This window comes from Salvelinus namaycush, chromosome 18 (genome assembly GCF_016432855.1).
Source record: "Salvelinus namaycush isolate Seneca chromosome 18, SaNama_1.0, whole genome shotgun sequence".
Classification (NCBI taxonomy): Eukaryota; Metazoa; Chordata; class Actinopteri; order Salmoniformes; family Salmonidae; genus Salvelinus; species Salvelinus namaycush.
This window is the reverse complement of record NC_052324.1, coordinates 41,296,041-41,317,810: the sequence shown is the minus strand read 5'-3', so window position 1 is coordinate 41,317,810 and position 21,770 is coordinate 41,296,041. Positions and strand designations below refer to the sequence as shown.

Genomic DNA, 21,770 nt, shown 5'->3' with positions numbered 1-21,770 from the left:
AATATTTTTAATTTCAGTATTTTAACAAAATACAGATTCTTGTCAATATTTAATTCTCACAAAATCTGAAAAAAAAACAAACAGCAGGGCATCATCTGAGATCAGAGCTTGTACCTCATTGAGACATTATGAAGCCAAATCATTACATCATAAATGCAGCTAGATCAGCAAAAACACACAACACAAGTGAGGCAACAAATGCAATAGAAGGAAGGAGCATCCTCTGAGATGTAGGACTGTGCTGTTTCTCCTGGGAACAGTAACCAAGGCAACACTTATGTGGAGAAGATCTCCTGCTGGTTAGGGATCCCTAAGAAGTGGGGACAACCATTATATTTAAATTTAAAAAAAAGTAAAGGCTCGCAAATATTTATGCTGACAGTATTGCATAATAAATTCATCACACAAAAAAAGTCACATCTGTTTAAGGTTGAGGTGAGGATAACTGATTAACCAAGTCAATTCTTATAAATTTACCTAAGATGAAAAATATAAAAACATTTTTTAGGGTCTTAGCCTTGGGCTGACCTTTTGTCTCAGACAAAAATGTGATATCCAGTGTTACCAACACTGCTCAATGCACTGAGGAAATATTATTCTTTAAAGGTGAGTTGAGACTGACTAATCTACAAATCATCTTGCATCATAAATAACTAGTCAATATTATTTCTACATCAGTCAGTCACAAGTTACACACAATACATCCGGGTTCTGATGCTCTCAAACACGACCATGCTCATTCTGCGCTCTAGACCAGGGATCCTCGACTTGATTCAGCCGCGGGACGATTTTTCTCTTGAGCAGGGGGGCCGGAACATAATTACAAATCATTTGTTGACCGCAAGATGCCCAAAAAGATATGTTTGACTAAAACAATCATTTCAAACCTTGCTTACATTTTGTATACGATCACGTGTCTCTCTATTATACTTTGGAACAGATTTCTTAAATTAAAGTCACTTGGTTGATTTCCTGGTGTTTTTAGTCTTTTATGTCCAACAATAAAAAAATATTTTTACAATTATTTTCTCAGAAAACTTGGGGGGCCAAATAAAACCAGCTGCAGGCCAAATTCGTCCCGCGGCCCGCCAGTTGGGGAACCCTGCTCTAGACCCCTCCCTGTACTGCATAGAAGGCCTATAGATCCTCGTGGCGCCGTGTCTCTGTCCTGGCTCCCTGGGCCTGTCTGTCCAGCCAGGCCTTTAGCTGGGGCAGGTGCTGGTCCATCCAGCGGATGTTGTCCTCAATGCTCTCATATGTCTGCTGGATACACCTCAGACCAGAACCTGTCTCCTCAGACAGAGAGTCAAAGAACCCGCGAACCTGGGGAGAGGAGACATGGGGAGACTGCTTACAATAGATCTTAAACATATCTACTGTATACAGCTGAGTGTGAGCCTATGAACACACAGACAGTGGGGTAGTTATTACAGCTGAGGGAAATACCAACTGCTACCATGCACCTGCAAAAAAGATTGCTCAGATGTGCGAGTGCCTTTTGAATTTTGAAGTAGTTATTACAGCTGGCAATACTATATAGCTACATAACGTAAGGTAATAGTAGTGGTATTATCAAACATCAGAGTAGACAGACTCTTACCTCGTCCAGCATCTCCCTGGTGGAGTACTGGTTGGTCACACCGGTCACCATGCCTGAGATAGAGTGGGACCCCAGGTCAAACCTACAGGTCAAAAGGTCATGGGGGTTAGGTAAACAGACACCTTAAAGAGAAAATTCCAACTTTATGCAAATTATCAGCAACGCAACCAAATAATAATCAATCAGAGGGAGGGTTTTGCTAGCTAGCTTTGACACCATGCTGGACAGGCTAACAGCCAATGTTCCGCTTTGCATGCTGTTCTGAAGATACACCATGAGGGGAGATCTTGGTGATTCCTTGCTACAAGATAGTTTCTAGTATAACCACGGCGTAAGATCATCAGACTCACTTCTTCACCAGTGTGTGCCAGTTGTGTCTGAGGAAGTCCCAGGCCAGCTTGTACCCTTTGGGGTTCCTGCTGACAGAGATGACCACATGAGGAAGGTCCTGAGTCTTCATCACCTCGCCCGCAAGACTCTGCTCCATTAACCTGGGGGGGAGAGACACAGGGGGTGTGAGGGAGAGGTCAAACCACCGCATCTGCTATGGAATGTGGCAGAGCTAAAGTGCTGTTTGTCAGACCAGGAGACATCCGGCAAAACGGTCTTCTCATGAAAACGTAGCGCCACGTAACGGTGAGACTCTCACGAACACGATGGCGTTCTTCGTTTTGCTCTACGACGCCCACAAACCCCACGGGACACGTCTGAAGGTCACCCGGTATCAGTTTAAAACATTTATGGGAAGTATGAAGGTAGTTTTGAGCCAACATAAAAGGGGTTAAATATGTGATATAGATTTAGGGCAGACAATTGAAAACGTTAGTCCTTATGTTTATAATTTTGGACTGTCTGTTTTTCCATTTATGAATGTTATTGAATGTGTTTCTATGGGCTATAGTAGTAAAGCCCAAATTTTTGATTTTTTAAATACCTACAGGGGTCCTACAATTCTAAATGAAATAGCTAAATGATCAATGGTATGACCCCACCCCAAAGGTTTAGACTTTTAGAGGTTTTAATGCAATACAGAGCAGCAAGAAAGCAGAGCAGCAACTTCTGAGTACTGTAAGCAGGAGAGATAGTTCTGAGTACTGTAAGCAAGAGAGATAGTTCTGAGTACTGTAAGCAGGAGAGATAGTTCTGAGTGCTGTAAGCAGGAGAGATAGTTCTGAGTACTGTAAGCAGGAGAGATAGTTCTGAGTGCTGTAAGCAGGAGAGATAGTTCTGAGAACTGTAAGCAGGAGAGATAGTTCTGAATACTGTAAGCAGGAGAGATAGTTCTGAGTACTGTAAGCAGGAGAGAGAGTTCTGAGTACTGTAAGCAGGAGAGATAGTTCTGAGTGCAGTAAACAGGAGAGATAGTCCTAAGACGTTCTTCATGTTAACCCACCGCTTTAGCTTGTGTTGCAGAGGGCTGATGGACAGGGCAGACTTGATGCGGCTCTTGACAGATGTGTGCTGCGAATGGCGGTACTTCTCAAAGAGGAAATCCCACCCCTCGGGGTCACGAGCACCAATGGCAAACACCGCCAAGCTGACATCACTGGGGAGACTGAGGAAGAAGAGAGAGAGGGGGTTGTCCCAATACTCTAGCATGCTCTCCTTCTTTTCTCTCTTTACCTTTAGGACAATTTTGTTTTTTTAAATCATTGAATTGAATGGTTTGACCTCTGACCTCATGTTGCCGTCGGAGGCCCTCCACTTGTTGAAGAGGTGTGTGGCGGTAGCGACACAGGGGGGATGGTTCCTGACAGAGCCGAACAGCAGCAGGTAGCTCCTTAGAACCCTCTGGGAAACAGAGCCCTCGTCACTCCACGTCTGACGGTCTATCAAACCCCGGAACAGCTCCACGATGTAGCCCTGACAAACAGATATTATATCTCTATTCAATCCATCAATCAAATGTATTGATAAAGCCCTTTTTACATCAACAGTTGTCACACAGTGCTTATACAGAAACCCGACCTAGACCCCAAAGAGCAAGTAGAAGCATAGTGACAAAAGCTCTGTCAAAAACTCTGGAAGAAAGAAACCTCAAGAGGAACCAGACTCTCTTACCTTCATCTGGTTCTCCAGACCCTCCATGTCTCTCTTCTCCATCAGTTTGTAGAGAGGGACCAGCTCCCCCAGACCCTGGGTGACAGGCATGATGTCTGTCTCCTTGGACAGATACAGAGACAGGTCCAAGGCTGTGTCCAGTCCTACCTTACCAACACTACAAAGGAGAAAGGGGACATGGGGTTAGGGACAGATACTGGGACAGGTCCAGGGCTGCGTCCAGTCCTACCTTACCAACACTACAAAGGAGAAAGGGGACATGTGGTTAGGGACAGATACTGGGACAGGGCTGTGTCCAGTCCTACCTTACCAACACTACAAAGGAGAAAGGGGACATGGGGTTAGGGACAGATACTGGGACAGGTCCAGGGCTGCGTCCAGTCCTACCTTACCAACACTACAAAGGAGAAAGGGGACATGGGGTTAGGGACAGATACTGGGACAGGTCCAGGGCTGAGTCCAGTCCTACCTTACCAACACTACAAAGGAGAAAGGGGACATGGGGTTAGGGACAGATACTGGGACAGGTCCAAGGCTGTGTCCAGTCCTATCTTACCAACACTACAAAGGAGAAAGGGGACATGGGGTTAGGGACAGATACTGGGACAGGTCTGAGTCCAGTCCTACCTTACCAACACTACAAAGGAGAAAGGGGACATGGGGTTAGGGACAGATACTGGGACAGGTCTGAGTCCAGTCCTACCTTACCAACACTACAAAGGAGAAAGGGGACATGGGGTTAGGGACAGATACTGGGACATGGCTGTGTCCAGTCCTACCTTACCAACACTACAAAGGAGAAAGGGGACATGGGGTTAGGGACAGATACTGGGACAGGTCTGAGTCCAGTCCTACCTTACCAACACTACAAAGGAGAAAGGGGACATGGGGTTAGGGACAGATACTGGGACAGGTCTGAGTCCAGTCCTACCTTACCAACACTACAAAGGAGAAAGGGGACATGGGGTTAGGGACAGATACTGGGACAGGTCCAGGGCTGAGTCCAGTCCTACCTTACCAACACTACAAAGGAGAAAGGGGACATGGGGTTAGGGACAGATACTGGGACAGGTCCAGGGCTGAGTCCAGTCCTACCTTACCAACACTACAAAGGAGAAAGGGGACATGGGGTTAGGGGTAGATACTGGGACAGGTCCAGGGCTGAGTCTAGTCCTACCTTACCAACACTACAAAGGAGAAAGGGGACATGGGGTTTGGGACAGATACTGGGACAGGGCTGTGTCCAGTCCTACCGTACCAACACTACAAAGGAGAAAGGGGACATGGGGTTAGGGACAGATACTGGGACAGGTCCAGGGCTGAGTCTAGTCCTACCTTACCAACACTACAAAGGAGAAAGGGGACATGGGGTTAGGGACAGATACTGGGACAGGTCCAAGGCTGAGTCTAGTCCTACCTTACCAACACTACAAAGGAGAAAGGGGACATGGGGTTAGGGACAGATACTGGGACAGGTCCAGGGCTGTGTCCAGTCCTACCTTACCAACACTACAAAGGAGAAAGGGGACATGGGGTTAGGGACAGATACTGGGACAGGTCCAGGGCTGAGTCCAGTCCTACCTTACCAACACTACAAAGGAGAAAGGGGACATGGGGTTAGGGACAGATACTGGGACAGGGCTGTGTCCAGTCCTACCTTACCAACACTACAAAGGAGAAAGGGGACATGGGGTTAGGGACAGATACTGGGACAGGGCTGAGTCCAGTCCTACCTTACCAACACTACAGAGGAGAAAGGGGACATGGGGTTAGGGACAGATACTGGTCCAAGGCTGTGTCCAGTCCTACCTTACCAACACTACAAAGGAGAAAGGGGACATGGGGTTAGGGACAGATACTGGGACAGGGCTGTGTCCAGTCCTACCTTACCAACACTACAAAGGAGAAAGGGGACATGGCGTTAAGGACAGATACTGGGACAGGTCCAGGGCTGTGTCCAGTCCTACCTTACCAACACTACAAAGGAGAAAGGGGACATGGGGTTAGGGACAGATACTGGGACAGGTCCAGGGCTGTGTCCAGTCCTACCTTACCAACACTACAAAGGAGAAAGGGGACATGGGGTTAGGAACAGATACTGGGACAGGTCCAGGGCTGAGTCCAGTCCTACCTTACCAACACTACAAAGGAGAAAGGGGACATGGGGTTAGGAACAGATACTGGGACAGGTCCAGGGCTGAGTCCAGTCCTACCTTACCAACACTACAAAGGAGAAAGGGGACATGGGGTTAGGGACAGATATTGGGACAGGTCCAAGGCTGTGTCCAGTCCTACCTTACCAACACTACAAAGGAGAAAGGGGACATGGGGTTAGGGACAGATACTGGGACAGGTCCAGGGCTGTGTCCAGTCCTACCTTACCAACACTACAAAGGAGAAAGGGGACATGGGGTTAGGGACAGATACTGGGACAGGGCAGAGTCCAGTCCTACCTTACCAACACTACAAAGGAGAAAGGGGACATGGGGTTAGGGACAGATACTGGGACAGGGCTGTGTCCAGTCCTACCTTACCAACCCTACAAAGGAGAAAGGGGACATGGGGTTAGGGACAGATACTGGGACAGGTCCAGGGCTGTGTCCAGTCCTACCTTACCAACACTACAAAGGAGAAAGGGGACATGGGGTTAGGGACAGATACTGGGACAGGTCTGAGTCCAGTCCTACCTTACCAACACTACAAAGGAGAAAGGGGACATGGGGTTAGGGACAGATACTGGGACAGGGCTGAGTCCAGTCCTACCTTACCAACACTACAAAGGAGAAAGGGGACATGGGGTTAGGGACAGATACTGGGACAGGGCTGAGTCCAGTCCTACCTTACCAACACTACAAAGGAGAAAGGGGACATGGGGTTAGGGACAGATACTGGGACAGGGCTGAGTCCAGTCCTACCTTACCAACACTACAAAGGAGAAAGGGGACATGGGGTTAGGAACAGATACTGGGACAGGTCCAGGGCTGTGTCCAGTCCTACCTTACCAACACTACAAAGGAGAAAGGGGACATGGGGTTAGGGACAGATACTGGGACAGGTCCAGGGCTGAGTCCAGTCCTACCTTACCAACACTACAAAGGAGAAAGGGGACATGGAGTTAGGGACAGATACTGGGACAGGGCTGTGTCCAGTCCTACCTTACCAACACTACAAAGGAGAAAGGGGACATGGGGTTAGGGACAGATACTGGGACAGGGCTGAGTCCAGTCCTACCTTACCAACACTACAAAGGAGAAAGGGGACATGGGGTTAGGGACAGATACTGGGACAGGTCCAGGGCTGAGTCCAGTCCTACCTTACCAACACTACAAAGGAGAAAGGGGACATGGGGTTAGGGACAGATACTGGGACAGGTCCAGGGCTGTGTCCAGTCCTACCTTACCAACACTACAAAGGAGAAAGGGGACATGGGGTTAGGGACAGATACTGGGACAGGTCTGTGTCCAGTCCTACCTTACCAACACTACAAAGGAGAAAGGGGACATGGGGTTAGGGACAGATACTGGGACAGGTCCAGGGCTGAGTCCAGTCCTACCTTACCAACACTACAAAGGAGAAAGGGGACATGGGTTAGGGACAGATACTGGGACAGGTCCAAGGCTGTGTCCAGTCCTACCTTACCAACACTACAAAGGAGAAAGGGGACATGGGGTTAGGGACAGATACTGGGACAGGTCTGAGTCCAGTCCTACCTTACCAACACTACAAAGGAGAAAGGGGACATGGGGTTAGGGACAGATACTGGGACAGGTCCAGGGCTGAGTCCAGTCCTACCTTACCAACACTACAAAGGAGAAAGGGGACATGGGGTTAGGGACAGATACTGGGACAGGGCTGAGTCCAGTCCTACCTTACCAACCCACTCATCTGAAGACATTGTGAATGCGTATAAAGTCTAACCTAACTCATTAAAAAACATTTTGAATTACGTACCACTAGGGGCTGTGGCGGTCATGAAATTGTCAACCTGTAACTGTCATGCAAACTGTTATGCATCGTTAGGCTAGCCTACAAGCCACTGATGCGGTTCTTTGGAACATCTACAGTACATTTAAAAAAGTTTAATAAACCCATTCAATATAACCTACACCATCACAATAAATCCATTATTTAAAATGTTTCAAAAGAACAGAATACATACTGATTTGTCCTTATGTTAGGTCCTGATCTGGCTATGCCATATGGCCGTGGGCTACACTAGTTCATTTAGCAGACAACAATTGCTTATAATTACCATTATTTTATAGTAAGAACAATACAATTGAACAAAGCTGAATAAAATAGAAAGGATATTTTCCCCAAAGTGATTTCCGAGGCTATTCTGTGTTGAGCGGTTAAAGTGATCATGTTGAAACAGGTCCTCCTATATGCTTACAGTTATAATGTAACTTTAGTTGTGATACAAACCTTAGGCTGTTGTTCTGATTTGAATGATGCAACTCTAATTTGAGAAAAAGTCTCATGAAAGGCATACGCTCTTCCCTGTTTCTTGCGCAGGCTGCACACACTCCATCAGTCTCTCATTCACAATTGTTGTCCTTGATAATATTCTCACCCATCAGACTGTTCACAATTGAATCAGGTCTTTACATATAGCCTAATAATATATGTGTGGAATTAGTTTTGATTTAGAACGGCCCACAAATAAAACACGGCATCCATAGCATGCACTCCAATAGTGAACAGAGGTTGCCCGCGGTTACGTTTTGAATATGCCAGGTAAGCTACACAGGTTGTAAAGCAGATTAAATATGCTTCATGTTAAGAATTTAACAATAAATATAGCAGTATTAGAAAGTTGGGATCCTCTTTTTTAAATTTTTAAATTTATTTTTTAAACCCCCTTTTCTCCCCAATTTCGTGGTATCCAATTGCTAGTAATTACTATCTTGTCTCATCGCTACAACTCCCGTACGGGCTCGGGAGAGACGAATGTCGAAAGCCATGCGTCCTCCGAAACACAACCCAACCAAGCCGCACTGCTTCTTAACACAGCGCGCCTCCAACCCGGAAGCCAGCCGCACCAACGTGTCGGAGGAAACACCGTGCACCTGGCCCCCTTGGTTAGCGCGCACTGCGCCCGGCCCGCCACAGGAGTCGCTGGTGCGTGATGAGACAAGGATATCCCTACCGGCCAAACCCTCCCTAACCCGGACGACGCTAGGCCAATTGTGCGTCGCCCCACGGACTTCCCGGTCGCGGCCGGCTGCGACAGAGCCTGGGCGCGAACCCAGAGTCTCTGGTGGCACAGCTAGCGCTGCGATGCAGTGCCCTAGACCACTGCGCCACCCGGGAGGCCCTGGGATCCTCTTTTAAATAGTGTCACGTCCCCCCCAAATAATGTTGCACAATGACTGGGCTTATAAGAACACGTTTCACTTGAATCTGTAGGCTATGTGCTCTCCAACCCTGTTCCGACTCTGTAGGCTATGTGCTCTCCAACCCTGTTCCAGGAGTCCTATGCCTATAGGGTATGCTTAGAGTTATTTGGCCACTTTAGTTGTGATACAAACCTTATCAAAACATATACGTCTATGGGCTAGGATACATCATTATTCCTGCGACTATGATTTGAAAAAGTAAAAAAAAATGCATGCCCTGTTTCTTGCCTTAGACTGTTCACGCTGGGCATCGATTCATTCCATGCATCAACCAGCGATGAGGAGCTGGCTCTCGCTATGCAACAGTCTGCTCAAACTGAATGCCGGGGCTTTCATGTAGTGTTTCATTTGATTTTTGATAGTATTTGGATTGATTACAGGGAAAAGTGATTACAGGGAAAATAGAGCGCTGAGTATCAGGCCATTAGCGACTGGCCGTTGGCAAGTTTGGTAGGCTACTAATGACCATCAGAGGCATCAGAGTACAATTTTGGAGTTCGTTACCGTGACTCAGCGGCCATGTGGAATATGACTGCGGTCATGACTCGTGACTGCCGGTTGTACCATTACTAATCTAACCAATCCGAAGACATTTAAAATTTGGAAAAGTTTGTTTAAAAAACTGTTTTAAACACAACCATTTGACATACAAAAATACGCTGAAGAAAAATATAAACACAACATGTAAAGTGTTGGTCCCATGTTTCATGAGCTGAAATAAAAGATCCCAGAAATGTTCCATATGCACAAAAAGCTTATTTCTCTCAGATTTTGTGCATACATTTGTTTGTTTGTTTGTTACATCCCTGTTAGTGAGCATTTCTCATTTACCAAGATAATCCAACCGCCTGACAGATGTGGCATATCAAGAAGCTGATTTAACAGCATGATCATTACACAGGTGCACCTTGTGCTGGGGACAATAAAAGGCCACTAAAATGTGCAATTTTGTCACACAACACAATGCCACAGATGAGTGTGCAATTGGCATGCTGACTGCATGAATGTCCACCAGAGCTGTTGCCAGATAATTGAATGTTAATTTCTCTACAATAATGTCGTTTAAGAGAATTTGACAGTACGTCCAACCGGCCTCACAACCGCAGACCACGTGTAACCACGCCAGCCAAGGACTTCCACATCCGGCTTCTTCACCTGTGGGATCGTCTGAGACCAGCCACCCGGACAGCTGATGAAACTGAGGAGTATTTCTGTCTGTAATGAAGCCCGTTTATGGGGGAAAACGAATTCTGATTGGCTGGGGTGGCTCCCAAGTGGGTGGGCCTATGCCCTCCCAGGACCACCCATGGCTGCACCCCTGCCCAGTCATGTGAAATCCATAGATTAGGGCCTAATGAATTTATTTAAATTGACTGATTTCCTTATATGAACTGTAATTTAGTAAAATCGTGATCAGTATACATAAAAAACGACATTGAAATAATACATTTTACAATATTATACACTGTCATGACAGACTGACCTGACCAATTGGAAGGCATTGTTGATGAGGGAAGCGCGGTCGTTGGAGCTCAGAGCCCTGTGATTGGTCAGCAGCAGGGAGGTCAGGGAACTCCAGCCTTCCCCCTCGTAGTGGACCATGTAGTAACCACTCATATCCACGTTAAACTTGACCCACCCCACCTCCTCTGGTAGGTACAGCACGTCTAGAGGGGGAGGTAGTTAGTTAGTATACTGTAACTATACTGTTACCAGACGAGACTAATGCTAGAACTGTTAGGTCACAAACCACAGACAGAGACGCCTACCTGTCTTGGTCTTGAGCAGGAAGCGATGCACTGTGCTGGAGCTGCTGGTGATGTAGGTCAGAGGAACCTGCCACAGGAAGCTGCATGGGGGGGGGGGGGGGTCAGGAGGTTATAGTGAATGAGTTGGTTATTCACAAACCCCCTGAATTACCAAGCCTGAACTACCATCTCTACAAAGGAAATGAAACCATGATGTTTCCTGGATATCTAGTTCCAACTGCACAGTCAAACAGGGTTCAAATCCTTCCTACTGCCCTCTGACACATTCTCTCTCACTGACATCTGTTCAATAAAACCTGGAAATACGGAAGGAAAATATCTTACCCGTGTGTCTGTGAGGGATCGTCAGTCTTGAGGTATCTCTCCTGGCTGAGTTTGACCTGGCGACCCCTGACCTCTACAGTGACCAGGGGAAACCCCTCCTGCAGCGTCCACGTGTCCATGATGGCCCTCACATCCAGCTGATCGCCTGAGTACCACTTCTACATCACAAACACACACGCACAGACATAGTCACCTGAGAACCACTTCTATAGCAAGCCAGGAAGGACACAGCACAGGACAGGACATGATACATTACCCCACAGGACATGAACACCACAAGACATTGACTGTTACAGTGTGTTGACAGTTACAGTGTGTTGACTGTTAGTGTGTACTGTTAGTGTGTACTGTTAGTGTGTTGACAGTTACAGTGTGTTGACTGTTAGTGTGTACTGTTACAGTGTGTTTACTGTGCAGTGTGTTGACTGTTAGTGTGTACTGTTACAGTGTGTTTACTGTGCAGTGTGTTGACTGTTAGTGTGTACTGTTACAGTGTGTTTACTGTGCAGTGTGTTGACTGTTACAGTGGGTTGACTGTTAGTGTGTACTGTTACAGTGTGTTTACTGTGACAGTGGGTTGACTGTTAAAGTGTGTTGACTGTGACAGTGGGTTGACTGTGACAGTGGGTTGACTGTTACAGTGTGTTCACTGTGCAGTGTGTTCACTGTGACAGTGTGTTCACTGTGACAGTGTGTTGACTGTTACAGTGGGTTGACTGTTACAGTGGGTTGACTGTGCAGTGTGTTCACTGTGACAGTGTGTTCACTGTACAGTGTGTTGACTGTTACAGTGGGTTGACTGTTACAGTGTGTTCACTGTACAGTGTGTAGGAGGGGTTTGCTGGTGTGTTATGACTTACAGGAGCTCCAGACTGGGCCTTTTCCTGAGAACAGAACCCCTCGTCTTTCAGTCTGCCCTCATCCAGATCATCTGACTGGCAGATCTGTTAAGACACACACATTATTGGCTTGGTTGGGTTCGACTCAGTAGTGTGAAAAGGGTATGAAGCCCAGGTAGCTGTATACACACTCACGTTAGTGAGGCTCTCCCACAGATGGCTGTTGACAGTGTTCTGATAGCTGTAACGTCTGAGGTAGCGGACAATACCAATCTTAAACGCCTCTGGGGTCAGGAAGTCTCTCAGCATGTTCAAAATACACGCCCCCTGGAAAACAATAACACATGAATTCACAGAAATCCACTCACTGACTAGACTGGAGTACTTTCAGAAGAGGTAGCAAACCTGTGTTCAAATACTATTTGAAATCTTTCTAGTCCTTTGAGTGTTTGTTTTAGCCTGCCTTGAGTTTCAGGTGAAGGGGGTTTGCACTTTTGGGGCTCTTCTATTGGTTCCATTGCAGTGAAGTATTTGAAACTAGGTCTGACAGATAGTCAGCATGAAGTGAATAGACTGGACAGGAGTCAGACCTTGGTTGATTGATTGGATGGGAGTCTGACCTTATCATAGGAGACATCGTCAAACATCTCCTGGATCTGAGTAGGAGTGTCCACCTGGCTGGAAACGGGGTGGGAGGAGCTTAATGAATCCACCTCCATCGCCTCAAAACACTTCCCTAGGAAGAAGTCATTCTGAGGGGGGAGGGAAAGGGAGGAAGGAAGAGATAGAGAGAAGTCATTTGTCAGTTAGTGGTATCACAACAATCCTGATTTCCCTACACATACATCCAGCAGCCTGCCTATCAACTAGCTCAGTATTTGTTCAGGTACGTTTCTATAGAAACTCTCTACTATACTCTTTCATTTCATACTAAATCAACAAAAGAAATACAGAAAATGAATATTAGAAACCAAACAGAGGCTTACCACTTGCAGCTCAGGGTTGGTGATGTTAACTGACACAAACTCCATGAACTTTGCAAAGCCCTCATTGAGCCACAGGTCATTCCACCACTGCATGGTCACTAGGTTACCGAACCACTAGACCAACAGGAGAAGAGACAGGGTTAAGACAAGATGGTCACTAGGTTACCAACCCACTAGAACATCAGGAGTAGAGACAGGGTTAGGACAAGATAGTCACTAGGTTACCAACCCACTAGAACAACAGGAGAAGAGACAGGGTTAAGACAAGATGGTCACTAGGTTACTGAACCACTAGACCAACAGGAGTAGAGACAGGGTTAGGACAAGTTAGTCACTAGGTTACCAACCCACTAGAACAACAGGAGTAGAGACAGGGTTAGGACAAGATAGTTACTAGGTTACTGAACCACTAGAACAACAGGAGAAGAGACAGGGTTAGGACAAGATAGTCACTAGGTTACCAACCCACTAGAACAACAGGAGAAGAGACAGGGTTAGGACAAGATAGTCACTAGGTTACCAACCCACTAGAACAACAGGAGAAGAGACAGGGTTAGGACAAGATAGTCACTAGGTTACCAACCCACTAGAACAACAGGAGAAGAGACAGGGTTAGGACAAGATAGTCACTAGGTTACCAACCCACTAGAACAACAGGAGAAGAGACAGGGTTAGGACAAGATAGTCACTAGGTTACCAACCCACTAGAACAACAGGAGAAGAGACAGGGTTAGGACAAGATAGTCACTAGGTTACCAACCCACTAGAACAACAGGAGTAGAGACAGGGTTAGGACAAGATAGTCACTAGGTTACTGAACCACTAGAACATCAGGAGAAGAGACAGGGTTAGGACAAGATAGTCACTAGGTTACTGAACCACTAGAACAACAGGAGAAGAGACAGGGTTAGGGCAAGATAGTTACTAGGTTACCAACCCACCAGAACAACAGGAGTAGAGACAGGGTTAGGACAAGATAGTCACTAGGTTACTGAACCACTAGAACAACAGGAGAAGAGACAGGGTTAGGACAAGATAGTCACTAGGTTACTGAACCACTAGAACAACAGGAGAAGAGACAGGGTTAGGACAAGATAGTCACTAGGTTACCAACCCACTAGAACAACAGGAGTAGAGACAGGGTTAGGACAAGATAGTCACTAGGTTACCAACCCACTAGAACAACAGGAGTAGAGACAGGGTTAGGACAAGATAGTCACTAGGTTACTGAACCACTAGAACATCAGGAGAAGAGACAGGGTTAGGACAAGATAGTCACTAGGTTACCAACCCACTAGAACAACAGGAGAAGAGACAGGGTTAGGACAAGATAGTCACTAGGTTACCAACCCACTAGAACAACAGGAGTAGAGACAGGGTTAGGACAAGATAGTCACTAGGTTACCAACCCACTAGAACAACAGGAGAAGAGACAGGGTTAGGACAAGATAGTCACTAGGTTACTGAACCACTAGACCAACAGGAGAAGAGACAGGGTTAGGACAAGATAGTCACTAGGTTACTGAACCACTAGAACAACAGGAGAAGAGACAGGGTTAGGACAAGATAGTCACTAGGTTACTGAACCACTAGAACATCAGGAGAAGAGACAGGGTTAGGACAAGATAGTCACTAGGTTACTGAACCACTAGGTAAAAAACATAAAGAAATCTCACAAGAAATGTAATGCATTACCTAAAACTACTAGAACACTGGTAACACTTTACATTAGAGCACAGAATCAAGCTAATAATTAAGCAATAAGGCACAAGGGGGTGTGGTATATGGCCAATATACCACGGCTAAGGGCTGTTCTTACGTAGGATGCAACGCGGAGTGCCTGTATACAGCCCTTAGCCGTGGTATATTGGCCATATACCACAAACCCCCGAGCTGCCTTATTGCTATTATAAACTGGTTACCAACGTAATTAGAGCAGTAAAAATAAATGTTTTGTCGTACCCGTGGTATACGGTCTGATGTTTGGACTCGAAACAGGACTCGAAACAGCCAGTTCATTACAAGGAATATACCACATGCCTTCAGAAAGTATGCACACCCCTTGACTTTTTCAACAACAACAAAAATTGGTGTTACAGCCTGAATTTACGGGTTTCACTTCGATTTTTTGGTCACTGGCCTACACACCAATCCCCATAATGTTCAAGTATTTTTTCTAAATGTTAACAAATTAATAAGAAATGAAAAGCTGAAATGTTTTGAGTCAATAAGTATTCAACCCCTTTGTTATGACAAGCCTAAATAAGTTCAGGAGTAAAAATGTGCTTAACAAATCACATAATAAGTTGCATGGACTTGGTCTTTTACCAAATAGGGCTATCTTCTGTATTCCACCAATACCTTGTCACAACACAACTGATTGGCTCAAACGCATTAAGATAATAAATTCCACAAATGAACTTTTAACAAGGCACACCTGTTAATTGAAATGCATTCCAGGTGACTACCTCATGAAGCTGGTTGAGAGAACGCCAAGAGTGTGCAAAGCTGTCATTAAGGCAAAGTGTGGCTACTTTGAAGAATCTCAAATATAAAATAGATTTTGATTTAACACTTTTTTGGTTACTACATGATTTCATATGTGTTATTTCATAGTTTTGATGTCTTCACTATTATTCTACAATGTAGAACATAGTAAAAATAAAGAAAAACCCTGGAATGAGTAAGTTTGTCCAAACTTTCACTGGTACTGTGTATATATATATTATTTTAACCCCTTTTTTGGGGTAGGCACAAAAATCCCTTCATACCTCCATTCATTTTTTAAAAACCGGTACCAGTTAACTTCAGACAAGGGGTCATAGAGCAAAACGGAGAACACCATCGAGTCTCCCCTTTCCATAAAGTTGTCATAATAGTTTGTAGGTCAAACCATTGAGACGCTACAGAAGTTTACGTGTGAAGACCGATTTTCGGGATGTCTCATGGTCTAACAAACACCGCTCTAGCTCTCCCACCTTTCACCGCAGATGCAGAAGTGCGACGCCGGTGGATGTGATGGATTGAGATGAATCCAATGCAAAAGATATCTCTAGCTTAAGCTGACTGATTTTGATGGAATGTTTTTGTTATGTAACTAAGATTGACACACCTGTGCGTCAATCGACTCTAGTGGGTTAATGTAGCCAAATATTATAGGGTCCCCTAGGAAACACTGACCAACACTTTGGTTCCTATCCTGTCACAATAACTCCTCCCTGGCGTTTTCATTTGTTGTCATGTCAAACAACACTGTATTCAAAGTGCCCACTATTATCTTCTAACTATAGAATTAGAATAACTATTATTTTTCCATGATTCCAACAGTTCACCCAAGTGTTTTGATCTAAATTGCAAGTCAAATCGCAATTGCAACATTTGGTTAACATTTGCCCATATCGTACAGCCCTATGTGGCAGCATGGAAATGATCTCAAATGAGTGCAAGAAATGAATGAAAATGCACTTTTTTTGGGGGGGGGGGGGGGGGTTGAAGTTGAATTTGAACAGTATAAAACAATGGAAATGGAAAGAGGCTCATTGAAATCACTTAAGAGTGTATGTGTTGCCACCCTAGGATCACTCACAACTTACTGAGGAAGCACATTTAGGACTTTTATTATTCAAAAACATAAAATACTGTCAAATACCCGTCAAATGTGTAACTATGTGTTGTTGTATGTGTCGAACTGCTTTGCTTTATCTTGGCCAGGTCGCAATTGTAAATGAGAACGTGTTCTCAACTTGCCTACCTGGTTAAATAAAGGTGAAATAAAAAAATAAAAAATACATTAAAACTAATACTGTGATGTGGCCATATCGCCCAGCCCTAATTTAAATTTCAATAAATGTGCAAACATTTCTAAAAAGTTGTTGTCACTTTGTCATTTTTGGGGTATTGTGTGTAGATGGGCCAGAAAATAAATATATATTTAGTCAGTTTTGAATTCAGGTTGTAACACAAGAAAATGTGGAATACTTTCTGAAGGAGATTCTGACAAAGCATCTGACTGATGAACCAACAGAGGTTAGTCCCACTTACCTGGTGTGCCAGCTCATGTGCGATCACCATGGTGATGCCTAGCTTGTCAGAGGCGGAGCTCTTGTTGGGGTCAAAGAGCAGCCCAGCCTCTCGGTATGTGGTCAGACCCCAGTTCTCCATCGCACCCGACTGGAAGTCTGGGATAGCTGCCAGGTCTGGGAGGAACACACAGGAATACATCAGGAAATGATTTATTTAAAAGTCTACTTACCAAAATGTGTATTAACCATTATTAAACATAGACATACATTAGTATAAACTGTCAGCTAGTGCCACCTCCTGCTACCAAACGCACCCCAGTAAGTCTATGTGTGGTGCGTAGCGTTGGTGCGGGTGTGTTCTACTCACCCTGTTTGGGTAGAGGATATGGGATGTCAAAGTAGTCATCGTAGAAGTCCAACAGTCTGACTGCAGCATTCAGGGCAAAGTCTGTCTGGTCGATCTTGTCTGGTACAGCATACACTGAGATCTGATAGGACAATACCGAAGACGAGGTCAATCATAGAAATATGTTGTTGAGCACTTCCACATAGCAGGGACTAGGGAGCTATAATGACGTGTACGTATAAACTAGTCGTAGTCAGTGAAACAGAGAAGAAGCACAAGGTTTCAGATAGAACCTGATCAACAAGACAGGACACAACTCCCTTTTCCACGTGAAAGTTATTCAATGCACTTCATTTCCATTTGCAGGTTGGGCATCATAAGTTAACCTTTCATTCTGACCAATGAGAGGACTTCCTGAGAGGACTTCCTGCTCACCTTGACTCCGTGACTGGTGGTCTTGCTGACAGACTGGAAGTCAGAGACGATGAAGGCCACCAGGTAGGTGCTCATCCTAACGCTGGTGTCAAAGTGGTCCTCCAGCACGCCACCTGGTAACTCTACTGTCTTTACCTGTGGAGGGAAGAGTAGAGGATATGTTCATTATGACACCTGCCTCTCCCTGGCATTCAGACGGTGTGGAGAAACAGGTACTTTGAGATGCTCATAAAGGGGCTTGACAGGTGAAAGCGACACGCTGAAAACGTTTAAACGGATAGAATTTATTTGGCGTTCATCTGCCCCGTTTATCACCCGTTAATATATCTGTTATATATCACCTGTTAATAGATCTGTTATATATATATATATATAACCTGTTAATAGATCTGTTATATATCACCTGTTAATAGATCTGTTATATATATATATGTATATATATATATATCACCTGTTAATATATCTGTTATATATCACCTGTTAATAGATCTGTTATATATATATATATATATCACCTGTTAATAGATCTGTTATATATATATATCACCTGTTAATAGATCTGTTATATATCACCTGTTAATATATCTGTTATATATATATATATATATATATCACCTGTTAATAGATCTGTTATATATATATATATATCACCTGCTAATATATCTGTTATATATCACCTGTTAATAGATCTGTCATATATATATCACCTGTTAATAGATCTGTTATATATATATATATATATATATATATATATATATATATATATATATATCACGTGTTAATAGATCTGTTATATATCACCTGTTAATATATCTGTTATATATATATATATATATATATATATATATATATATATATATATATCACCTGTTAATAGATCTGTTATATATCACCTGTTAATATATCTGTTATATATATATATATATCACCTGTTAATAGATCTGTTGTATATATATATATATATATATATATATATATCACCTGTTAATAGATCTGTTATATATCACCTGTTAATATATCTGTTATATATATATATATATATGTATATATATATATATATATATCACCTGTTAATATATCTGTTATATATATATATATATCACCTGTTAATATATCTGTTATATATCACCTGTTAATAGATCTGTTAAATATCAAGTGAAGGAACTGTGGAGACCAGGAGAGAAAGACACTTGAGACTATTGAGATGCAGCCCGTGGTGTGTTTCCCAGGGTACCTTGGGCATGTTGGAGAGGGCGATGTGGCGTGACTCCCGCCGTATCTGGATGGTGAAGTTGGCTTTGAAAGCCGGCTCATCGAAACAGGGGAAGGCTGCTCGGGCACTGGTCGCTTCAAACTGAGTGGACGCCATAAACCTAACAGAACAGAGGAGAAAATAAAAGTGTCGTTAAGATATAAGATATACAGTAGGTCTAGGGAAAATGAATGTAAAGCTTATGATTGAGTAATTCATTATAGTGGCACACCGTTTAGCAGTGTTGTAGTATTCGATTCAAGGACTCAGACTTGACTCGGACTCAAGTCACGATTTTCCCGACCCGTGACTCGACCAGTTGTGACTGTTGTCAGAAAATCTCTATATTTTGCATAATTCAACTTACGAGCTTCAGCAGCAAATGTTAGATAGCAGTATTATCTATGTAGCCTTACCAATGTGCAATGCTGGAATGAAATGGAACTTAAAAAATGGTTGGACTGCTACTTTTGGCACTACCAAGGGACTCGTGACTCAATTCGTGACTCGAACTTGGACCCGAACAATAAGGACTCGGGACTCTAGGTTTAGTGACTTGACTACATCACTGCTTCTTCGTGATCGTATCCAAATACAGGACGATTTGATCACTATAAGTGGTTGGTCACTTTCACTGCATATTATTTTGGAAATGCACTGTCGAATGATTGACATGCGTTTTCAGTGCTCTAGGTGACCACCTATACTGCCCAGGGCCAATCCTGATGGTTCGTATTCTTACCTGACCTCTCCCTTGGTTGTGCGATAGGAGCTCTTGTAGAAACCGTGGAAACTGTCAGACAGGTTGGCAGAGAACTCCAGACGAACCGTGTACATCCCACCTCTGACCAGCACCACATCAGACATCAGAGCTAGCTGATGGAAGGCTGGGTACTCCAACACCTGCAGAGGCCTTGAAGAATCAGAATAAGAAAACTTTATTGCCATGCAACAAATGTTACTAGGAATTTTATCTTGGTGTTGTAGCTACATAGAAGCACCGACAATCACATCCACATCAACAATTAATACATTTACCATCAACACAGATAAAGACATCAGAATCAATAGAAATACACATGACAACCAGGGTTGGGTTCAAGTCCATTTGAATGCCAGTAAATTCAGAAAGTCAACCATATTCCAATTTCAATTCCAAAATGTCCTCCTTGAAAAGCATTAAAGATAATTTGAATTTCAGCGTACGTCCTGAATTGACTGGAATTTAAATGTAATTGACTCCAACCCTGATGACAACACTTGTAGAAAAAGAAGGGACCCGATCATACACTGGCAGTGACCCTGGACCTTCCGGTGCCAAGAGCTCAGCTTTAGCTATCTGGAGATCCTTGCTGTGTAGGATGATGGTAGAGGTGTCCTCGAAGACCTGGAGTTGAATCTGCACCGCTCCGGTGAAGTCTAGGCTGGTCAGGTTAGGGTGGACGAGGAGGTCATAGTGGATTGGAGAGACAGTTTCAGGAAGTCTCATGTGGATCCAGGGAAACGGTTGGTCATTAGTGGCGACGGGAGTGGCGACGGGAGGTAGAGGTAAGGTAGACTTGTCATTGGTATCATGGACTCCTGGAAGCTGTGCCGCCAAAGATGGGGCAAAGGATACATGCAGGAGCACCAAGATGGTGACAGTTAACGTCGTCATCCTCACGCCTGAGAAAAAGCAGGAAGTCAGCAGTTTCCTACAGATGGAAGAAATTAAGTCAGGTTACATTGTAGCAAACCCGAATGGTGGAGCATGGTGGATGTGGAGCATTGTTACAGTATGAATCATTGTATCACAGTAAATAATGTATCAATCAATCTGTAACATTTCTATTGTCCAATAATGCACATTTGAAAGCTGTACAACACATTCAACAGGAACGCGTGGACATGACATTGCAAATGTAAAAGTTACTGTTACTTTCGATTTCAGCTCAAGATTCAAAACCTGTGCTATTCATTAAACAAAACCTTGCATTAGCCTATTCATCCACAATATTAGGCTAGCTAGGCTACAGCGAAACGTACATTTAAACAATTTAAACAGCGAACAGTCAACTTGTAGATAGATACGTTTTAAGACATTACTGTACTTACTGTCAGGTTATCTGTCCGACTTGATTATGAAAGTGAAAATAAAAAGGACCTGTACAGATTTGCATTCTGGGACAATCTGAATAACAGCCCGACTCGTACTATGAATGCCCCCTCACTTAAAACACCTTGAAATAGGTGAGATAACGATTGGATCCACAACAAACCATTATTTGCAAACGGCTCATTTCAATACAGGAAGTCAAATAAACCAAGCTCTGTTTTGGTTTTGACCCGTAGTACATACTATTGGCCACTAGGGGGCACCAGATAGCCATGTTTATTAATTAAAGTGTATTGTTTCAGTGTTTTACAAGTGCCATGCATAGCCTACCAGTCCAACAGCACCACCTGACCTGAGCACAATATTTCCAGAATCCAAAATGATATTGCCAGTGAAATGGATGCTCTGCAATGACTACATTGACATTGAACTGAGAAAGAAAAGTACAGGGAGAGAAAGGAAGTCACAACACTGGTTTGTGCTAACTGCCTGGTAAATTAATCATGATTTACAATCAAACCACTCAACCACTTTTTTGGGAAGCTTCTCCAGAGGTTGGACAATGTGCAACAGTGAACAAGTGTGTGTGTGTGTGTTTCAAAGTCCATCACCTCTGAAAAAAAGTAATCATTAAACTTTACA

The 21,770-nt window shown here is 44.1% G+C and overlaps 1 protein-coding gene across 1 annotated transcript; it reads right to left on the bottom strand.

Annotated features, from left to right (window-relative positions):
- Positions 1-958: 958 nt before the first annotated feature.
- On the bottom strand, positions 959-21,338 carry erap1b (endoplasmic reticulum aminopeptidase 1b). The gene is made up of 20 exons (XM_039013813.1): positions 21,128-21,338; positions 20,323-20,727; positions 19,776-19,946; positions 19,016-19,154; positions 17,782-17,916; positions 17,368-17,488; positions 17,020-17,174; positions 12,979-13,092; positions 12,613-12,744; positions 12,188-12,319; positions 12,014-12,097; positions 11,154-11,311; positions 10,830-10,909; positions 10,544-10,727; positions 3,662-3,818; positions 3,279-3,463; positions 2,994-3,155; positions 1,951-2,091; positions 1,601-1,682; positions 959-1,323 (listed from the first exon to the last, which is right to left on the bottom strand). The coding sequence occupies exons 2-20, from the start codon at positions 20,688-20,690 to the stop codon at positions 1,138-1,140; spliced, it is 2,886 nt and encodes a 961-aa protein (XP_038869741.1). The 5' UTR covers positions 20,691-20,727; positions 21,128-21,338; the 3' UTR covers positions 959-1,137.
- Positions 21,339-21,770: the final 432 nt, after the last annotated feature.